We start from the raw sequence: 18,169 nt of genomic DNA, 5'->3' as shown, positions 1-18,169 counted from the left end.
TGCACACTTATAATCCCAGCACTCAGGAAGATGAGGCGGGGCGACCACTGGAGTTTGGGATCAGGACAGCCTGCGCCATGTAGCAAGACTGGCCAAAAAAAAAAAAAAAAAAAATTACCCAATCTACGCCGCGTGGTGGCTCATGCCCTTAATCCCAGCACTCAGGAGGGAGAGGGAGGGGGATTGTAGTGAGTTTGAGTCAGCCTGAGACTACATAGTGAAAAAAAAATCTGTAATTATTTTGTGTTTTGTGATGGTTTAAAAGACCCTTAAATGGCCTTTCAGGTGCTGGTGGAAACCACGTTTACACGCACAGTTATGATGCCGAGAGGGAGGATTTTGGTGCTCATGATGCAGCAAAGCTGGACACGTGGGTTTTTGAGAACGTTAAGGTTTGTATTAATTTGATGTGCTCTTCTGGAGCCAGGCTCTTGCTGTGTAGCTCAGTGTGCCTTGTTCTGGACCCTCTTGCCCTGCCTTATCATACTGGGATTCCAGCTGTGCACATACCATCACACTGGTAAGGTCTTTGCTATTAAGTGATTAATAAACACTAGTTTACCAGCCGGGCGTGGTTACACTCGCCTTTAATCCCGACACTCAGGAGGCAGAGGTAGGAGGATTGCTGAGAGTTCGAGTCCACCCTGAGACTACATAGTGAATTCCAGGTCAGCCTGGCTCAGAGTGAGACCCTACCTTGAAAACCAAAAAACAAACAAACAAACAAAAAACACTAATTTACCTAAAGAATATAAAAAATCATTCTAAAATTGGTACTGCCATTGTTATTTTATTTTTGATCTCAAATATTTAGTTGGATTAGCTATATTTTATTAAGATAACTGTGTGATGCCAGGTGTGGTGGTGCACGCCTTTAATCCCAGCACTCGGGAGGCAGAGGTAGGAGGATCGCCATGAGTTCAAGGCCACCCTGAGACTACAGAGTTAATTCCAGGTCAGCCTGGGCCAGAGTGAGACCCTACCTCGAAAAACAAAACAAAACAAAACAAAACAAAACAAAAAAAAAGATAACTGTGTGGTAAAAATGAAAGGAAATTGAATTTTCTTTTTTAACATTTTATTTATTTATTTATTATTTATTTTATTTATTTATTTATTTATTTATTATTTATTATTTGAGGGAGGGGGTGTGGCAGGTAGAGGATGGGCACATCAGGGCTTCCAGCCACTGCAAATGAACTCCAGATGCATGTGCCATTCTGTGCATCTGGCTTACGTGGGTCCTGGGGAATCGAATCTGAGTCCTTTGCCTTCTCAGGCAAGTGCCTTAACCTCTAAGCCATCTATCTAGCCCTTTTTTTTTTTTTTAATTTTTATTTATTTATTTGAGAGCGACAGACACAGAGAGAAAGACAGATAGAGGGAGAAAGAGAGAATGGGCGTGCCAGGGCTTCCAGCCTCTGCAAACGAACTCCAGACGCGTGCGCCCCCTTGTGCATCTGGCTAACGTGGGACCTGGGGAAACCGAGCCTCGAACCAGGGTTCTTAGGCTTCACAGGCAAGCGCTTAACCACTAAGCCATCTCTCCAGCCCTATCTAGCCCTTTTTTATAGATTTTTCCTCCTCATTGTAACAGAGACTAGCTCGCTTATTTGAACAGAGATGTCTGAATTCATAACAAAGCTTTTACAGTGATAGCTCTTGAAACAACATGATAATTTTGTACACTTAAATGAACTAATTTTTAACTGATTTATTTCACATAGGACTTCTTTCAGTCTGCCAGAGGCAACCAGTCCTTATTTTCTAAAGTAAATGAAGACAAAATAGTTTTCTTCTTACATTTATTAGGAATAGATACAAATGGGCATGCTCATCGGCCGTCATCAAGGTAATTTTAATGTTGTGCTCAAGCTGCTGTGGGTTTTTTATTGCATTATGAAATTTTCTTTGTACTTATAACAGCAGAAGAAATCCTGTGTAATGACTGTAATGTACGGTGAGTGTCTAATGGTGTGAGGTGTCATATGACAGAGTGGGTAAGATCACCACGCTTTAGGCATGCTGCACATCAAAATACAGGAAATAGATCCTTTGCATATGCTCCATATGGTTTGGTGAGGCAAAGAAAAATATTTCATATATATTAGTAAATGGGGCAGGATAGATGGCTTAGTGGCTAAGGTACATTCCTGCAAAGGCAAAGCACCCAGGTTCTACTCCCCAGGACCCTAAGCCAGATTCAGGTGCATGCATCTGAAGTTTGTTTTCAGCACCCATTCTCTCTCTTTCTGTCTGCCCTTCTCTCTCTGTCTCTCAAATAACTTAAGTTAAAAAGTATTTTAGAAAATCTTTTTATTTATTTATTGACAACTTCTATACTTGCAAACCATAAACCATGATATTTCCTTCCCCTCCCCCACTTTCCTCTTCACGACTCTGCTGCCCGTCACCTCCCCTCCCTCTCTCCATTAGTCTCTCTTTTAATTTGATATCATCATCTTTTTCTACTATTATGAGGGTCTTGCGTAGGTATTGCTAGCACTGTGAGGTCATGGGTATCGAGGCCAATTTCTGTCTGGACGGTTGCATGTAAGGACTGGTACCCTTCCTTTAGCTGTTACATTCTTTTGCCACCTCTTCCACAGTGGACCCTGAGCTTTGGAGGGAGTGAGACGTTTCAGTGTTGGACACTCCTCCGTCTCTTCTTCTCAGCACTATGTTGCCTTTTGGGTCATCCCAGTGGTCATCACCGTCTGAAAAGAGAAGCTTCTCTAACCAGAGTGAGAGTAGTATGAATATGTGAATATGAGCCAGGCATGGTGGCACATGCCTTTAATCCCAGCACTTGGGAGGCAGAGATAGGAGGATCGCTGAGAGTTCAAGGCCACCCTGAAACTACACAATCAATTCCAGGTCAGCCTGAGCCAGAGTGAGACCCTACCTCGAAAAACCAACACACACATACACACATACACACTTGAAAGGAGACAAAGGGGTTGGAAAATCTCCTTGTTTGGTCTCTGCTGCTGCCGCTTGATGCACCTGGTGGGGCGGTGCCATGCGGGTGTGCCAATCCTGTGGATCGGTGGGCTGCAAGACACCTCGGTGGGATTCTGGCCATTTTCTTCCTTTCTGGTGAATCTTGGTCTCTCCTGCTTCTCTGATATTTCTAAGAATAACCTGTATTCCTTCACTTTTCAGAAGAAGAGTGTGTTTTGCTGTGGTTTTGCTTAAATCCTCCCTAGGCTGTTTTGGTGTGGCTCCTGTGCCTCTTACCTGGAAGTCCTATTTTAGTAAATCTTGAATAAAATATTCTGATATTGATGTCTATGTCATTAAAGCTGCACTTTCTTATGTGCTTCATTTCATCAGTGTTGCAGCTAGCAAACTATTTCATTACGTTTTTATGGCACTTCTTATATGTAAGACCAAATGTCATTCTCATTTTGCAGACCAAAAGAAAGAAGAAACCATTTATAATTTTATTTTTTATTTTCAGTTGTGTTGTTTATTAGCTTAACAGTAAAGTCTGTTGGTCTAACTACAATATTAGGATATTTCATATTCCTTTTGTTTGACATGAGCATGCTAGTTTTTAAGTTTTTTATTTGAGAGATAGAAAGAGGCAGAGAGAGGGAGAGAATGGCCACACCAGGGTCTCTAGCCACTACAAACGAACTCCAGATGCCATCTTATGCATGTGACGTATGTGGGTCTTAGGGAATCAAACCTGGGTCCTTTGCCTTTGCAGGCAAGCACCTTAACTGCTAAGCCATCTCTTTAGCCCAAGCATGCTATTTTAATTAATGGAATATATTCGTATTGTACCAACTTTGTTCAGCGATGGATAACTGTGTGTTTTAAACCTATGAAGTTATTTTATATCACAAATACTTCATAGGATGAAACAGTTCTATACACTTAAACAATGGTGCTTATCTGTTGTGATGACCAGAGCAGTGTAGTTTATGAGACATGAGCTTGAGTCTTCATTATCTCACTTGGAACATAAAAGTGGAGTCCATTACTTTATATGTACTTGGAAGGGGAGATGGCTCAGTGGGGAAAGCACTTGATAAACAAGTGTCCGAACCTGAGTTCAGCTTCCCAGAATCCACAGTAGCCAGACCATGTAGCACTTGTGTCTGGTTCTTCTCCGAGCTCGAGAAGCAAGACAGAGACAGGAGAGTGTCCTGGAACCTTGCAGGTCAGCTGGCGTGGCAGATGCAGTGTGGTAAACAAAGGAGAGATTTTGCCTCAAACAAGGGGAAACATGACAGTCGATATCTCAGGGTTGTCCTCTGGTCTCCATACGTGCTCCGTGGCACATGTGTAATTGTAGGTATACATGCATATACGCATATACACTGCACACATCAAACATGGATTTGCTGATCAATATTCTCCTTTTAAGCCATTTCTGAAAACTATTCCAGGTTCTTTTGATTCATTAAAAGAGAAAAAATAATTTTAATAAAGAACTCTGGGGCAGAGAACCAGATGCATAGCCGTGCATGCGTCTGGAGTTCATTTGCAGTGGCTGGAGGCTCTGGCATGCCTGTTCTCTCTGTCTCTTTCTCTCTCACTTTCTGAATATCTGTGCTTGCAAATATACAAAATATTAAAATGAAAGAATTCTGCTTTTAAAATATGAAAGATTATGTCAAGCAGCATGCATGTCTTTAGTTCCTGACTTTGAATATGATGAATCTGTGTTGAATAAACTTGTTTTCTCCAAATTAGTTTACTTGTTCTTCTGTTTCTTCATAAACAGGGAGTATAAGGACAATATTAAAAAAGTGGATGATGGAGTGAAAGAAATCGTGTCCCTGTTTAATGAGTTCTATGGAAACGATGGGAAAACAGCCTTTGTCTTTACCTCCGACCACGGCATGACAGAGTGGGGTCAGTCCGTCTTTAAGCGGCTCCGCCTCTCAGCGCAACTCGGGCTAAGTGTCGCTGCGTATGTGATGTTCCGAGGGTTCGACGCGTTATTACAGTGAAGTGCCTAGTGCAGAGCATGCTTAAAGTGTTAGTGTCAAAAAGACAGACCTTAACAAAAGATCTTCTAATTGTTAAAAGAATGTATCCTCATTAATAAATGACACTGAAAAAAAAAATCAGGTACCTTTAATTTTCATTTTTCTTCTATTAGAAAACAATTTTATCTAGACTTTTCATTGAGAAGGTAAGGGAGTGTTGTTAGTTAGGATGGCATTATCAAGGGACCTAAGACTGCTCAAATTCTATCTCCTCCTGAGACTTCCAATGCAAGTGTAGCTTTTACTCAGAGCAGTGTGATATAAAGGTGAGGGGTGCCCCCCCAAGTCACAAGATGCAATTCTAATGATCTGGGTCCCATTTTTATAAAGTGATCTCCTACCTCTACCACCCACAGTGGCCTGTCAGAAAATGATCCTGTATTAGTTACTTGCAGAGGTGTGACCAACTTAAATAGGAGAATACTGGCTTCAGCTCATGGTTTCAGAAGACCCATCCTGTTGTCTTCGGTTTGATAGGACATCGTGGTATAGGGAGTATTTAGCCGAAAAGGTTATTCGCCCCCCAACCTGGACAAAAAGCAAGGATAAAGAGACAAGGACACGGGCTCAGTAGAACCCCCGCAGGGCACATCCCCAGCGACCTACTTCCAGCTAGGCCGCAACTTCTGCGGTCTCTTCAGTCTCCCACCGCGCTCCTGCCAGCCCAGAACCAGTTCTCAGTGAACAGGCCTGTGGCGTGCTCTTTGTTCAAGCCAGGTGAGCCTCCAGGGGCCATGTCATATTCAACGCAAGAGCCTGGGGTGGCTTCTCACATTCAGCCCCTGAGCCTGTGGGGGTCTTCTCATGCCATACTCAGACCACAGCACCTGCACCTCTTGCTCCCGTGGGGAGGTTACTCCCTCGAAGAACTCCCCTGTTCTGCCGCTGCGTACCGATGTCCCCCCTTCCTACTTTTATGTTTGTTCTTTCAACACTAGTCACTCAGGAGATCCTGTTACAATGTTGGTTGTTTGTGGCTGGTTTTGATGTTCTGACTTTTTATGGGATTATCTTTAAATGACTTGTTATAAGCATTTTAAAATGTGGTAGCTAGAATTAGCTGCATATGGACCCATTCTTTAGAACAAAGTGAAGATCATTCTGCCACAAGTTAGTTGCTATGAACTTGTCCGGTTACTCCCGTGTCTTACTTACAGGCTCCCACGGCGCCGGTCATCCTTCGGAGACTTTGACACCTTTAGTCGCCTGGGGGGCTGGGATCAAGTACCCCCAAAAGGCATCCGCCCAGCAATTCGATGATGGGTTTTCAAAAGGTATAGACATTTGTCTTTATTATTATGTCTGTAGATATCACACTTTAAAATAAAAGTAATATTAAATTATAATTTTCAATTAAAAAATCACTTTAGGTTATAGTTTTATATCTCTTACTTTGACACTTGTGTCATTGCTGTTTGTGAATGGTACCAACCAAAGGGCTGGTCCATTTGCTTTGTCCCTTACAGAACCATCTGTTGGCCCTTTTCCTACATACTACTGGTAATAACTATGAAAACTGAATTTGCATGTGGAGAGAAGGCTGAGGCTGGTTTAACATACATGCTAGTAGGTTCATCATGGCATTTTCATGCATACTTATCATTGTGCTTTGTTCCTGTCCACCTGAAGGCACTTTGCATAGTAACACATTGCACTGTTTTAAACACGGGGTGAATGAAGATAGACACCCCACAGCGGGGCTGGAGAGATGGCTTTGGGGTTTAGGTGCTTGCCTGTGGAGCCTAAGGACCCAGATACGAGTCCCCAGAACCCATGTAAGCCACATGTGCATTGTGGTGCATGTGTCTGGAGTTCCTTTGCAGTGGTTAGAGGCCCTGGCACGACCATTCTCTCTCTGTCTTTTTCCCATAATCAATCAATCCAAAAAACTAAAATATTTAAGAAAGAAGCACCAAACCAAGTTGTAAGTATCTTGCAAGCAAAGCCGATGCAGAGGGAGGAGGGGTTGGGTTGTCAGGGCTCTCTGCCGCAGGCCTGGGTGAGTGTCCTGTTGGCCGGCGTCAGCATTGGCCTTTTATTTTCATCTTTCTCACACTGATGTTATAAAGCACTTTCCCTCTGAAGGAGCACATTAAAAGCTTAGTAAGGGCTGGAGAGATGACTTAGTGGTTAAGGCACTTGCCTGCAAAGCTTAAGGAGCCGGAAACGATTTCCCAGGACCCACGTAAGTCAGATGCACAAGGTGGCGCAAGCGTCTGATGCGTGTGTTCATCTGCAGGTGCACCCGTTCTCTCATTCAAATAAATAAATAAGAATAAAATATTTAAAATATTTTATAAAAACTCTTTAATAAAACACAGAAAATGCTAACTATTTACTTTTTGGTTATTCTTTTAAAAATCCTTTTTAGCCGGGCGTGGTGGTGCACGCCTTTAATCCCAGAACTCGGGAGGCAGAGGTAGGAGGATCACCCTGAGTTTGAGGCCACCCTAAGACTACATAGTGAATTCCAGGTCAGCCTGGGCTGGAGTGAGACCCTACCTCGAAAAAAAAAAAAATTCTTTTTAATGACCTTTTTGTTTTTAATTGGCTTAAGAAAGACTTCTAATGTCTTCATATTCCATGAAGTATTCAGCATTCCTAACAGCAAAATGATTTGTTGTGTTTTTCAGAATGGAGACTAGGAAACTGGAAGAGGCAGGATGTCAATCAGGTATCCATTTCAACTAAATCATGTTATTTCATAAGAAATTCAGAAATGGGAATAGTAGAAATAATGGCAAAAGGTTTTCCAACATAAGTCAGTTACTAAGGAGGTACTTATAGTGCAAATATTTCAGCTTAACAAATCTCTCTTGAGGAAAACTTTAAAAGAATATAAAGTTGGGCTCGGGAGATGGTAGAGTGGTTAAGGCGCTTGCCTGTGAAGCCCAAGGATCCAGTTTCTCGTTTCCTGTGCCCACATGTTGCAGTCAGGTTCACATTGCTGGTAGAAATCACCAACCAAGAGCAGCTTCTGGGGGAGAAAAAGAGGTTTATTTTGGCTTGAGGGCCTGGCACACCCATTTTTTTTCTCTCTCTGCTTGCAAATAAATAAAGAAAAATGAAAGTAATTGGTTCTAACAAATATCATGTAGTGCAAAATATAGTTGGATTAAATTATTTAATTTGTAGACTTAGTAGAATTGAACTATTGTTCTATTTGTAGGCTGATATTGCACCACTGATGGCGTCCCTTATTGGAGTTCCCTTTCCTCTAAATTCAGTGGTAAGGAACAAGTGCGTGCGCGTGCGTGTGTAGGTCAGAGAAACTTATCTTTAAGGTATTTTATTTCCTAAAATCTCTGTGACTTATCTTTCTATAATAGTTATAATTGATAAAAATGTATAAAGAACTTTTTGATTGTAAGTAACACACATTGTTGATTTAAAGGAGAAATTATTAAAAAGTATTGGTAATTGCTTCGATCACATGGAAACTTAAAAGCTAGGTTTGGAAATGACCAGGAATCAAAAGAGCTCTGGAGATTTAGGAGAGACCACAGCCCTGGTCTCACAGTCTGGCTTTACGACACAGGCCACCAACATTAGGGTAGGATCGTGGATGGCATTGGTCCCACGGCCTGGCTGAATGGCACAGGCCTCCAGCACTGGGGTCTGATATCACTGTGCCTATTTTGTGCCTTCTCCCTGACTTTCAAAAATCAAATTCCAGTTGTCTGGTCTGGGTTCTTACCTCCACTTTAAAGGGAGGACAGGGCTCCATTCTAGTCCTGCCGTAGATGCAGTGGGAAAGATGTCTTAACAGAGAATGGCCGTGGTGTTAAGAATGGATCCAGGTGCTAAAAAGCTAAAACACCAAACAAGAACATGCCCACTACAGCTCACCCCTCTTGTAGCTCTTCACCTGACTCAGAACTTAACAAGAAGGACTTGGCAGCCGTGTGTTTCATAAGCCAAAGTTTCGTCTTAAGTTGTTCAGCACAGCACCTCTGTCTATGTCTTAGGTGTCCTGTGGCTTCAGTGCTCTGGCTGTGGCTCAGCATGGTGCACGTTTTTATGTGCAGCGCACGTAGTTTGCTGAGCATTTGGTCATTCACGCAGCCACCCGGCATCCAGCAGTGGTGTGTTAGTCAGCGTCCGCCACCGTAACCAGTACCTGAGGCAATCAGCTGAGGAAGAGAAACTGTTTATTTTGGTTCACAGTTCGTGGAGGCACACTGTGGCACAGAGTGCGGCAGAGCAGACTTCTTGTGTCGTGACAAGCACATGCAAGGTGACCGTCTCCTAGGAGGGACTGCCCTTGCCGGTCCAGAGGCCCCTCCGTGCAGCCTGGGTCACCCCCGCGAGGCTCCACCTCCAACCTCCCATCTGCTCAGCAGCACTGAGCGGCAGGCCAAGCCTTGGCCATGAGCAGCTGGGACACTGTGAGACCCAGGCACGGCAGCAGTCCTACACTGGCGATTTTATGACATCCCGTGTCCCCGTGGGGTGCTGTGAGACCCAGCCCACAGCATTGCTCTGACAGCGTTAGATTTTATTGCATTTAGCTAATCTCATTCACTTTGCTTATGATACCTGCTGTAAGAGAAACAATAGATTATCTTTCACTTGTGATTTTCAAAAGCACTCATCCAGTCCAGGAATCTATTCATCTGTCTTTTGTTTTTGTCATTGTTACATTTGTTGAGACAGAGTCACTCTGTAGCCCTGGCTGGCTGGGAACTTGCCTTCCTCCTGCCTCAGCCTCTCAGCTCCAGTGCTAGAATTACAGGTTTCTTGTTTTGTTTTTAAAATAAAATAGCATGACTTTTATTAATACCATGACTAAGCCAGCAGGATATTATGTTTTTTAGGGAACCCTTCCTGTGGATTATCTTAACAGCACTGATCTCTTCAGAGCAGAGAGCATGTTTACCAATGCAGTACAGATTCTTGAACAGTTCAAGGTAAAAATAAGATACACAAATCATAGCATTATCATTTTAAAATTGAATGTTTTAATTGAGTGTTTTAACAGTTTATTTCCTATAATATGTTACCTTAGGTTTTATATATTTAACCGAGTGTTGTCAAGTTTCACATTAAAAGCAGATGTCATGAGTCACTTAGAATGTATACAATTTACCTTTGAGGATTGTTCCTAATTGTAAGATCACCATACATGCTTATAAAGTCTCCAAGTCAAGTCTTTATTGGAATTTGCCCCATGGAAGTAGACTAGAGATGACAGTATTTCTTCTTATTTCATGGCCATTGTCAGATTCATTAAGAACATAGAGGTGATTCTTGAAATGAAACTTTGCCTTACTTTGTTTTCAAAAAGTTAAGGCAGAAGTAGAGTTTGATTATATTAGAGTATGCTATTTTGTAAGACTAATAGGCTTATTTGTCTGCTTATTGAGATAGTAAGATAATATTTGATTTGTGTTTATTTATGAGACAATATAATAACACAAAATCACATATTTTCAAAGTAGTTAACCATCCCCGAAGAACCATTTAAATGAATATTTATATTTCAAAATGAAATTCATTAATTTTTTTCTCACTTACAATATAAGAAAATATTTTCATGCTTGGTTCCCAGGTGAAAATGACACAGAGAAAAGAAGCTACTTTACCATTTTTGTTTACACCATTTAAGTAAGTCCCAAACACTTTTGTTATTAATTAAAAAGAAAGAATTTTTCATTGATACTGTTGAGATGTGCTTGTGGATAAGCTGATATTTTGTGTGTAATAAGGTAAACTCCAAGCTAAACTCTTTATTTATTTTTGTTAAATAACAGACAATATTAGCTACCTCTAAATGTCTAGGAGAGGAACAGGAAGAAATACGAAGGAGAGATTTCCCCAGGGCGTCCCGAGCTGGGGAGGGGGGAGCAGTGCAGGGGAGGGAAGATTCCCTGGCTTTTGCTTCTCTGGGCAGGTGAGGGTGCTGGGTAGCTCACAGAAGAGCCAGTGTGAAGGGGGCTGGCTGTTGGGTTAGTTCCATTTACACTTGAAGATGGTGGATTTGGAGTAGGACTTGGATTTCAGGAGGTCGGGTAGGACGTAAGCCATCAGCGTGGTGATGGCGGTAGAAGATGGTGTGAGGAGGGGCTGGGAAGAGCTTGGAGAGCGAGGAGACAACGCCAAGATGCTGCTCTGACAAACATTGACTTCTACCGGATGGGCAAAAAGAGGCGCGTCTTTTCAAGTCTCAGGGAAGACACGTTCTCCTTGAATCAGGAAAGGGCAGACACCTTGTTCTCTATGGAGGACTGTGTCTGTAGCCTGAGCCACTCTTCTCAGCCTCTTAACATGCACATTCAGTGAGCAAGGACTTTACTTTTAACCAAAATAAATTCCGATTCACCTACTTAAGTCATAGGGGTGTGATTGGATGATGTCATTAGGATATGTTATTATTATTGTTGTTGTTACCGTCCAGTGAGGCGTGGGAGGAGGGTGCAGAATGAGCTTGCAACACATGAAATAGGATTTAAAAGAGGGTCAGGGGGATTCACTGGAGTGCTCTCTGTACTGACTGTTCTGGGCTGCTTTTTTTTTTTTTATTTAACTTATTTATGTAGAGAGAGAGAGAAAGAGAAAGAGGCAGAGATAGAGAATGGGCACACCAGGGCCTCTAGCCGCTGCAAATGCATGCGCCACAATGTGCATCTTTCTTACGTGGGTACTGAGGAATTGAACCTGGGTCCTTAGGCTTCACAGGCAAGCACCTTAACCGCTAAGCTATCTCTCCAGTCCCTGTATTCTTTTATTCCATTTCCGGAAGTCAAAGCTATGGGGAGTCTAGACAGATAAGACAGTTCAGTCAGCTCATATCATCTTACCAGGAAGTCTTTGGAGAAGCTGATGAATTCCTCGGGCAGGAACTCCACCCAAGGTTACGCAGTTTTCTGTGTAGGAGATCACTGGGCTGTGGAGGTTGGTTCATCCATACATTGGCAGACGCTTCGTAACCTGAGTGAAGGAAGGGTCAAGTCCATGGCTGTGACACATGGTATCATTAATCTTAATATGCAGTCATAGCCCTGGTCCACTGTGATTACGGAAGAAATGTATGAGGCACACTTGTCAGAAGTGTGTTTTAATGGGGATATTAGCTAGTAGCACAGTGAGAATCTATGTTACTTAATCATGAGATTGGAAAACACCAGAACCAGGCAGAATGCCTGAAAATGATCTTTTCTATTATATTGGAGAGGTATGGGTGGCATAAATTGTATGTTAAAAATCTTTGCTTTTATGCATTAAAAATTTATTCTTCCTTTGACGTATTTTGAAATCGGTGTATTTGTGGGCAGGGCCTACATGTGTTAGCTTGGCATTATAACTATTTAATGTTCAGTAAACCAAGAAGAACATTGATAGCCATTCACTGTTAAAGTACATCTATGGAGACAGGCACAGTGGGAAAGACTTTTAATTTTTTCTTTTAGTTATTTGTTCAATCCAACAATCGTTCTACATCGTCTTCTGTGCGGACAGGCAGGCGTGCTGTGTGTGAAATATGCACACGCGTGTGTTCTTGCGCTTGCCTGTGGTTGGGTGTGCTCCTGGTGTGTCCTGCTGCTTCTCTCCTCTGTGTGTTCTTCTTTGAGCTGGTGTCTCTTACGGATCCTGGAGTTGCTCTCAGTGTTGTTTCCCGCATATCTGCTGCCCTATGGGACTTGGGTTATGGACAGGTAACATTGCCCAACTCTTTAACTTGGGTTCCAGAGATTTGAACTTCGGTCTCTGGCCCCCTCAGGCAGGAAGTGCACTTAGTGGGCTCAGGCACCTCTCCAGCGCTGTCTGCTTATTTTTTATCACCTTCATGTACACACATAATACCAGGATTGTTTTAGAAATGGTATCAAGTAATGTCGGCCCATAAACATCATAAAAGATAAAAATGGCCAGGTGTGGTAGTGCACGCCTTTAATCCCAGCACTCAGGAGGCAGAGGTAGGAGAATTGCCGTGAGTTCAAGGCCACCCTGAGACTACATAGTGAATTCCAGGTCAGCCTGAGCTAGAGGATGAGATCCTACCTAAAAAAGAAAGAAAGAAAGGAAGGAAGGAAGGAAGGAAGGAAGGAAGGAAGGAAGGAAGGAAGGAAGGAAGGAAGGAAGGAAGGAAAGAAATGGTTCTGACGTCCTTATAGCAAAATAGCCCAGGCACTTGTCACAAAAGACTGTGAAGAAATCTTTCCTTCCTGAATGAGTATCACATTTCCCCTTTGTCCTTAGAAATATGTTGTTCATTTATGTATTATTCAAGGATGTTCATCTTGGGATACCTACATCCAAATCCACAATCCCTACATGTCCCTTACGCAGCTGAGTCTTAGCATCATGGGGTTAGAGTCTAAAAGCGACTCTTCTGTTCTTCCATTGCTTAGTCTCTTCTATAACATCTTGGAACAATTGATGAACAATCCCTAGGGTGGTGAAATAGCGTATGTGTCTAAGATCTGACATATATTTTAGATTCGCAAGAGTCCATTGGGTCCTTACCATAATTGCATCATCTATTTTACCCTATTCATCTAAGAAATAAGTTTTTTGTTTTAATTTCCAAGACCTCTGTAGAAAAAAAAAAACAATAGTAAAAGTCATGAAATATTTTTCTGACAAATAGAACTGCAAAAAAAAAAATTTTTTTAATTGAAAAACTAAAATTGGGTCTTTGAGAGCCCGATGGCATGCCACAGAATGACCAGAAGGTGGTGCTGCATGACTAAGAAACAAAAGTTCAGGCTGTAAAAATACTTATAAAGGAGGAAAAACACTGTCTTTCAAAATCGCTCAACTTTGTCAGTGGTGGCACACGTCTATAACCCCAACAGTGGAGCACATGGTAGATTGATTCAAGGCCAGTCTGGACTACATAGCAAAACGCTGTCTCAACAAACAAATACAACCGGAAAGACAAGAACTAGCTTGAAATGAGTAACACCATGAAGTGAGTTAAAAAAACTAAAAGCTGTTCCAGAAGACTTGTCAGAAGGAAAATAGATTAGGAAGTAGATATGTACTAACTCACAGAAGCAAACCATTGTGTAACTTTAAGAAACTCGAAGTAAAAAAATACCAAAAAACAAACTTAAATATATTTTCTATTAAAATAGCAGCAGATACTGGTTCCTGTTTATGTATTTGTTTCCTTGAGTTGGTACATATGAAAGTTTTTCACTTGGGCTACATTTATATACTGTTTTTAATACAAGCTTTTCTATTTCACCAGTACAAGGTATACTTAAAAAATTTATTTATTCATTTATTTATTTGAGAGGCAGAGAGGAAGAGCTGGGTGCGGGAGGGGGGGGAGGAGATTATGGGCACACCAGAGCCTACCACTGCAAACAAACTCCAGATGCATGCACCACTTTATGTATCTGGCTTTCCCTGGGCACTGGGGAATCAAACCCGGGCCATCAGGCTTTGCAAGCAAGAGACTTTAACTGCTAAGCCATCTGTCCAGCCCTAAACTGATATTTTGAAGAAAAGAGCTTTTACAAGAGAGGGTCACATCCAGTTCTCGGAAGTAGGTGTGAGCAGCCTGAACACCCACTGAGGCTAAGACGGAATTTGGACTTGACTCAAGGGGAGAGAAAGTCTGGAAGGAAGCTAAGGTGTAGAAAGTTCTTTGAATGTTGGCTTTGGGTTACCCCTGATGGTAACTGGAGAATCTACATCTCAAATGAACATCTTTAAGTACTTTAAAAAATATTTTTTGTGATGATTTTCTGTTTTAAAGACAAATAGAAAAAGGTAATGCCTTGGGTTTTGTTTGTTTATTTTGTTTCGGCCTGATATTTTTCTTCCTTTTCCCCAATGGTTCACCCACCTGCACTGCCTCCTCCTCGTCTCTCGTTTGCTCCCACCACATGGCCTAGGCCTGTTCGGGCTTTCTCTTCTGCTTCCACCTCCTGAGTGTTGGCATTGGTTGCAGGTGTGCGCCACATGGCCACCCAGCCCTCTTCTACTTTCTTATCTGTCCTTTAAATCTAGACTCCACACATGAGAGAACACACATGACCCTTGTCTTTCAGAATCTGACTCATTTAACACGATCCTCAGTTCCCTCCATTGTGTGCAAAAACATGATTGCATTCTTGTCGGCAGAGTAACAATTGCATGTGTATGCACGTGTGTACACCCACATCACATTTTATATACAAGTTAATCTAGTGGTGGGCACTTGGGCTGACCGCATCACTTGACTATTGTGACAAGTGCTCTGGTGCAGTCGCCTCTGTTGTACACTGACTGATTCCTTCCTGTGTGTGCCAGGAGCAGTGCGGCCTTCATCTTCTGGTCGTTCTGTTTTTAGGCTCCTCCGTGCCGATTGCTATAGTGGCTGCACTAATTTACACACCCACCAACAGTGCATAAGGGTTTCTTTTCTTTTTGTATCCTGGTTAGCAGTTATTGTGTGTGTGTGTGTGTGTGTGTGTGTGAACATCCATTCTGTCTAGAGTGAGGAGTGACTTTTTTAAGATTTATTTTTATTTATTTATTAGAGAGAGAGAGAGAATGGGCATGCCAGGGCCTCCAGCCACTGCAGATGAACTCCAGACGCATGCCCCACCATGTGTATCTGGCTTATGTGGGACCTGGAGAATTGAACCTGGGTCCTTAGGCTTTGTAGGCAAGTGCCTTAACCACTAAACCATCTCTCCAGCCCGAGAGTGACTCTTAATGCAGTTTTGATTGCATTTCTGTGATGGCTAAGGTAGGGAACATGATTTTCATGTCCTTATTTGTACTTCTTTTGAGGACTTACTGTCTCATGCACTTGGCCATTTACTTGTATCTGTGCACAAGGGTGCTAAGTGTCAGAGCCGCGGGTGCCCCGCATGTGTCGGTGAGTGGGGGAGCCAGCACCCCACACCGAGGCGGGGCCGTGGAGGGACCCCGCACCCAGCCTGTCCATGCCAGTGCTTTCAGACTCTGCCCAGCAGCAGACTCTACAAGAGAGAGGGCGTGACAGAACGCTGTTGACAGTTCATTCTGGGGCCCAGAGCTTTCAGACCAGCAGCAAACCTCCACCAGTGGCAAGGAGGCAGCTCCTCTGGCCAAGCAATTGCCAGCCATGGCCTTAAAGTTCTAAGCCTATGCAATAAGCCACAGGTAATGGTCTCAAACCGTGCCACCAAGGGTAGAGCCCCTGACCACTGTGTCTTCCACAGCCTGGGGTTGTGGCTACTTGGACTTCTCAGTGGATCTCTCTGGCTTCCCCCCCACAGCTGTCTTGCCGTGGCCATCTCCCACCCGTGCACTGGGGAGCGGTCTCGGTCTCTGATCGTGGGTGCTCTGGCTCTCCAGTGGTCTTCGTAATCAGTCTTAAGCAGCAGGGCTCTTCGCAGGCGGGCTCCTGGCTTCAGTGCTCTGTCACGTTTCCTCGCTGATGTCAGCATGCGACATGGGGGTCACTATCACTACTGCACTAGATCTAAGGCTCTCCGAACCAAGTTTCCTCGCTGATGTCAGCATGCGACATGGGGGTCACTATCACTACTGCACTAGATCTAAGGCTCTCCGAACCAAGTTTCCTCGCTGATGTCAGCATGCGACATGGGGGTCACTATCACTACTGCACTAGATCTAAGGCTCTCCGAACCAAGTTTCCTCGCTGATGTCAGCATGCGACATGGGGGTCACTATCACTACTGCACTAGATCTAAGGCTCTCCGAACCAAGTTTCCTCGCTGATGTCAGCATGCGACATGGGGGTCACTATCACTACTGCACTAGATCTAAGGCTCTCCGAACCAAGTTTCCTCGCTGATGTCAGCATGCGACATGGGGGGTCACTATCACTACTGCACTAGATCTAAGGCTCTCCGAACCAAGTTTCCTCGCTGATGTCAGCATGCGACATGGGGGTCACTATCACTACTGCACTAGATCTAAGGCTCTCCGAACCAAGTTTCCTCGCTGATGTCAGCATGCGACATGGGGGTCACTATCACTACTGCACTAGATCTAAGGCTCTCCGAACCAAGTTTCCTCGCTGATGTCAGCATGCGACATGGGGGGTCACTATCACTACTGCACTAGATCTAAGGCTCTCCGAACCAAGTTTCCTCGCTGATGTCAGCATGCGACATGGGGGGTCACTATCACTACTGCACTAGATCTAAGGCTCTCCGAACCAAGTTTCCTCGCTGATGTCAGCATGCGACATGGGGGTCACTATCACTACTGCACTAGATCTAAGGCTCTCCGAACCAAGTTTCCTCGCTGATGTCAGCATGCGACATGGGGGGTCACTATCACTACTGCACTAGATCTAAGGCTCTCCGAACCAAGTTTCCTCGCTGATGTCAGCATGCGACATGGGGGGTCACTATCACTACTGCACTAGATCTAAGGCTCTCCGAACCAAGTTTCCTCGCTGATGTCAGCATGCGACATGGGGGTCACTATCACTACTGCACTAGATCTAAGGCTCTCCGAACCAAGTTTCCTCGCTGATGTCAGCATGCGACATGGGGGTCACTATCACTACTGCACTAGATCTAAGGCTCTCCGAACCAAGTTTCCTCGCTGATGTCAGCATGCGACATGGGGGTCACTATCACTACTGCACTAGATCTAAGGCTCTCCGAACCAAGTTTCCTCGCTGATGTCAGCATGCGACATGGGGGTCACTATCACTACTACACTAGATCTAAGGCTCTCCGAACCAAGTTTCTCGCTGATGTCAGCATGCGACATGGGGGTCACTATCACTACTGCACTAGATCTAAGGCTCTCCGAACCAAGTTTCCTCGCTGATGTCAGCATGCGACATGGGGGTCACTATCACTACTGCACTAGATCTAAGGCTCTCCGAACCAAGTTTCCTCGCTGATGTCAGCATGCGACATGGGGGTCACTATCACTACTACACTAGATCTAAGGCTCTCCGAACCAAGTTTCTCGCTGATGTCAGCATGCGACATGGGGGTCACTATCACTACTACACTAGATCTAAGGCTCTCCGAACCAAGTTTCCTCGCTGATGTCAGCATGCGACATGGGGGTCACTATCACTACTGCACTAGATCTAAGGCTCTCCGAACCAAGTTTCCTCCAGCTAGAAGGTGAATGTGTTTTCCCAGGGCCACCCTCAGGCTTACCTGGAATTTGTCTCCAAGCCACCTGTGCTCTGCAGGTGTACCCTGAGATTGTCCCAGGGTCACTGTTATTTATTTATTTGACAG

At 43.7% G+C, this 18,169-nt stretch overlaps 1 protein-coding gene across 1 annotated transcript in view; it reads left to right on the top strand.

The window, feature by feature from the left end:
- Positions 1–18,169, top strand: part of Pign (phosphatidylinositol glycan anchor biosynthesis class N) — a 102,277-nt gene that overhangs the window by 19,167 nt on the left and 64,941 nt on the right. The window contains exons 6-13 of the mRNA XM_004654631.2: positions 286–392; positions 1,728–1,852; positions 4,739–4,869; positions 6,164–6,280; positions 7,640–7,680; positions 8,176–8,235; positions 9,824–9,916; positions 10,558–10,613. Coding sequence (XP_004654688.2) covers positions 286–392; positions 1,728–1,852; positions 4,739–4,869; positions 6,164–6,280; positions 7,640–7,680; positions 8,176–8,235; positions 9,824–9,916; positions 10,558–10,613 — 730 coding nt within the window. The remainder of the gene's footprint in view (positions 1–285; positions 393–1,727; positions 1,853–4,738; positions 4,870–6,163; positions 6,281–7,639; positions 7,681–8,175; positions 8,236–9,823; positions 9,917–10,557; positions 10,614–18,169) is intronic.

Source organism: Jaculus jaculus, chromosome 15 (genome assembly GCF_020740685.1).
Source record: "Jaculus jaculus isolate mJacJac1 chromosome 15, mJacJac1.mat.Y.cur, whole genome shotgun sequence".
Taxonomy (NCBI): Eukaryota; Metazoa; Chordata; class Mammalia; order Rodentia; family Dipodidae; genus Jaculus; species Jaculus jaculus.
Note: the sequence above shows the minus strand (reverse complement) of the source record. Positions and strands in the feature narration are given on the sequence as shown.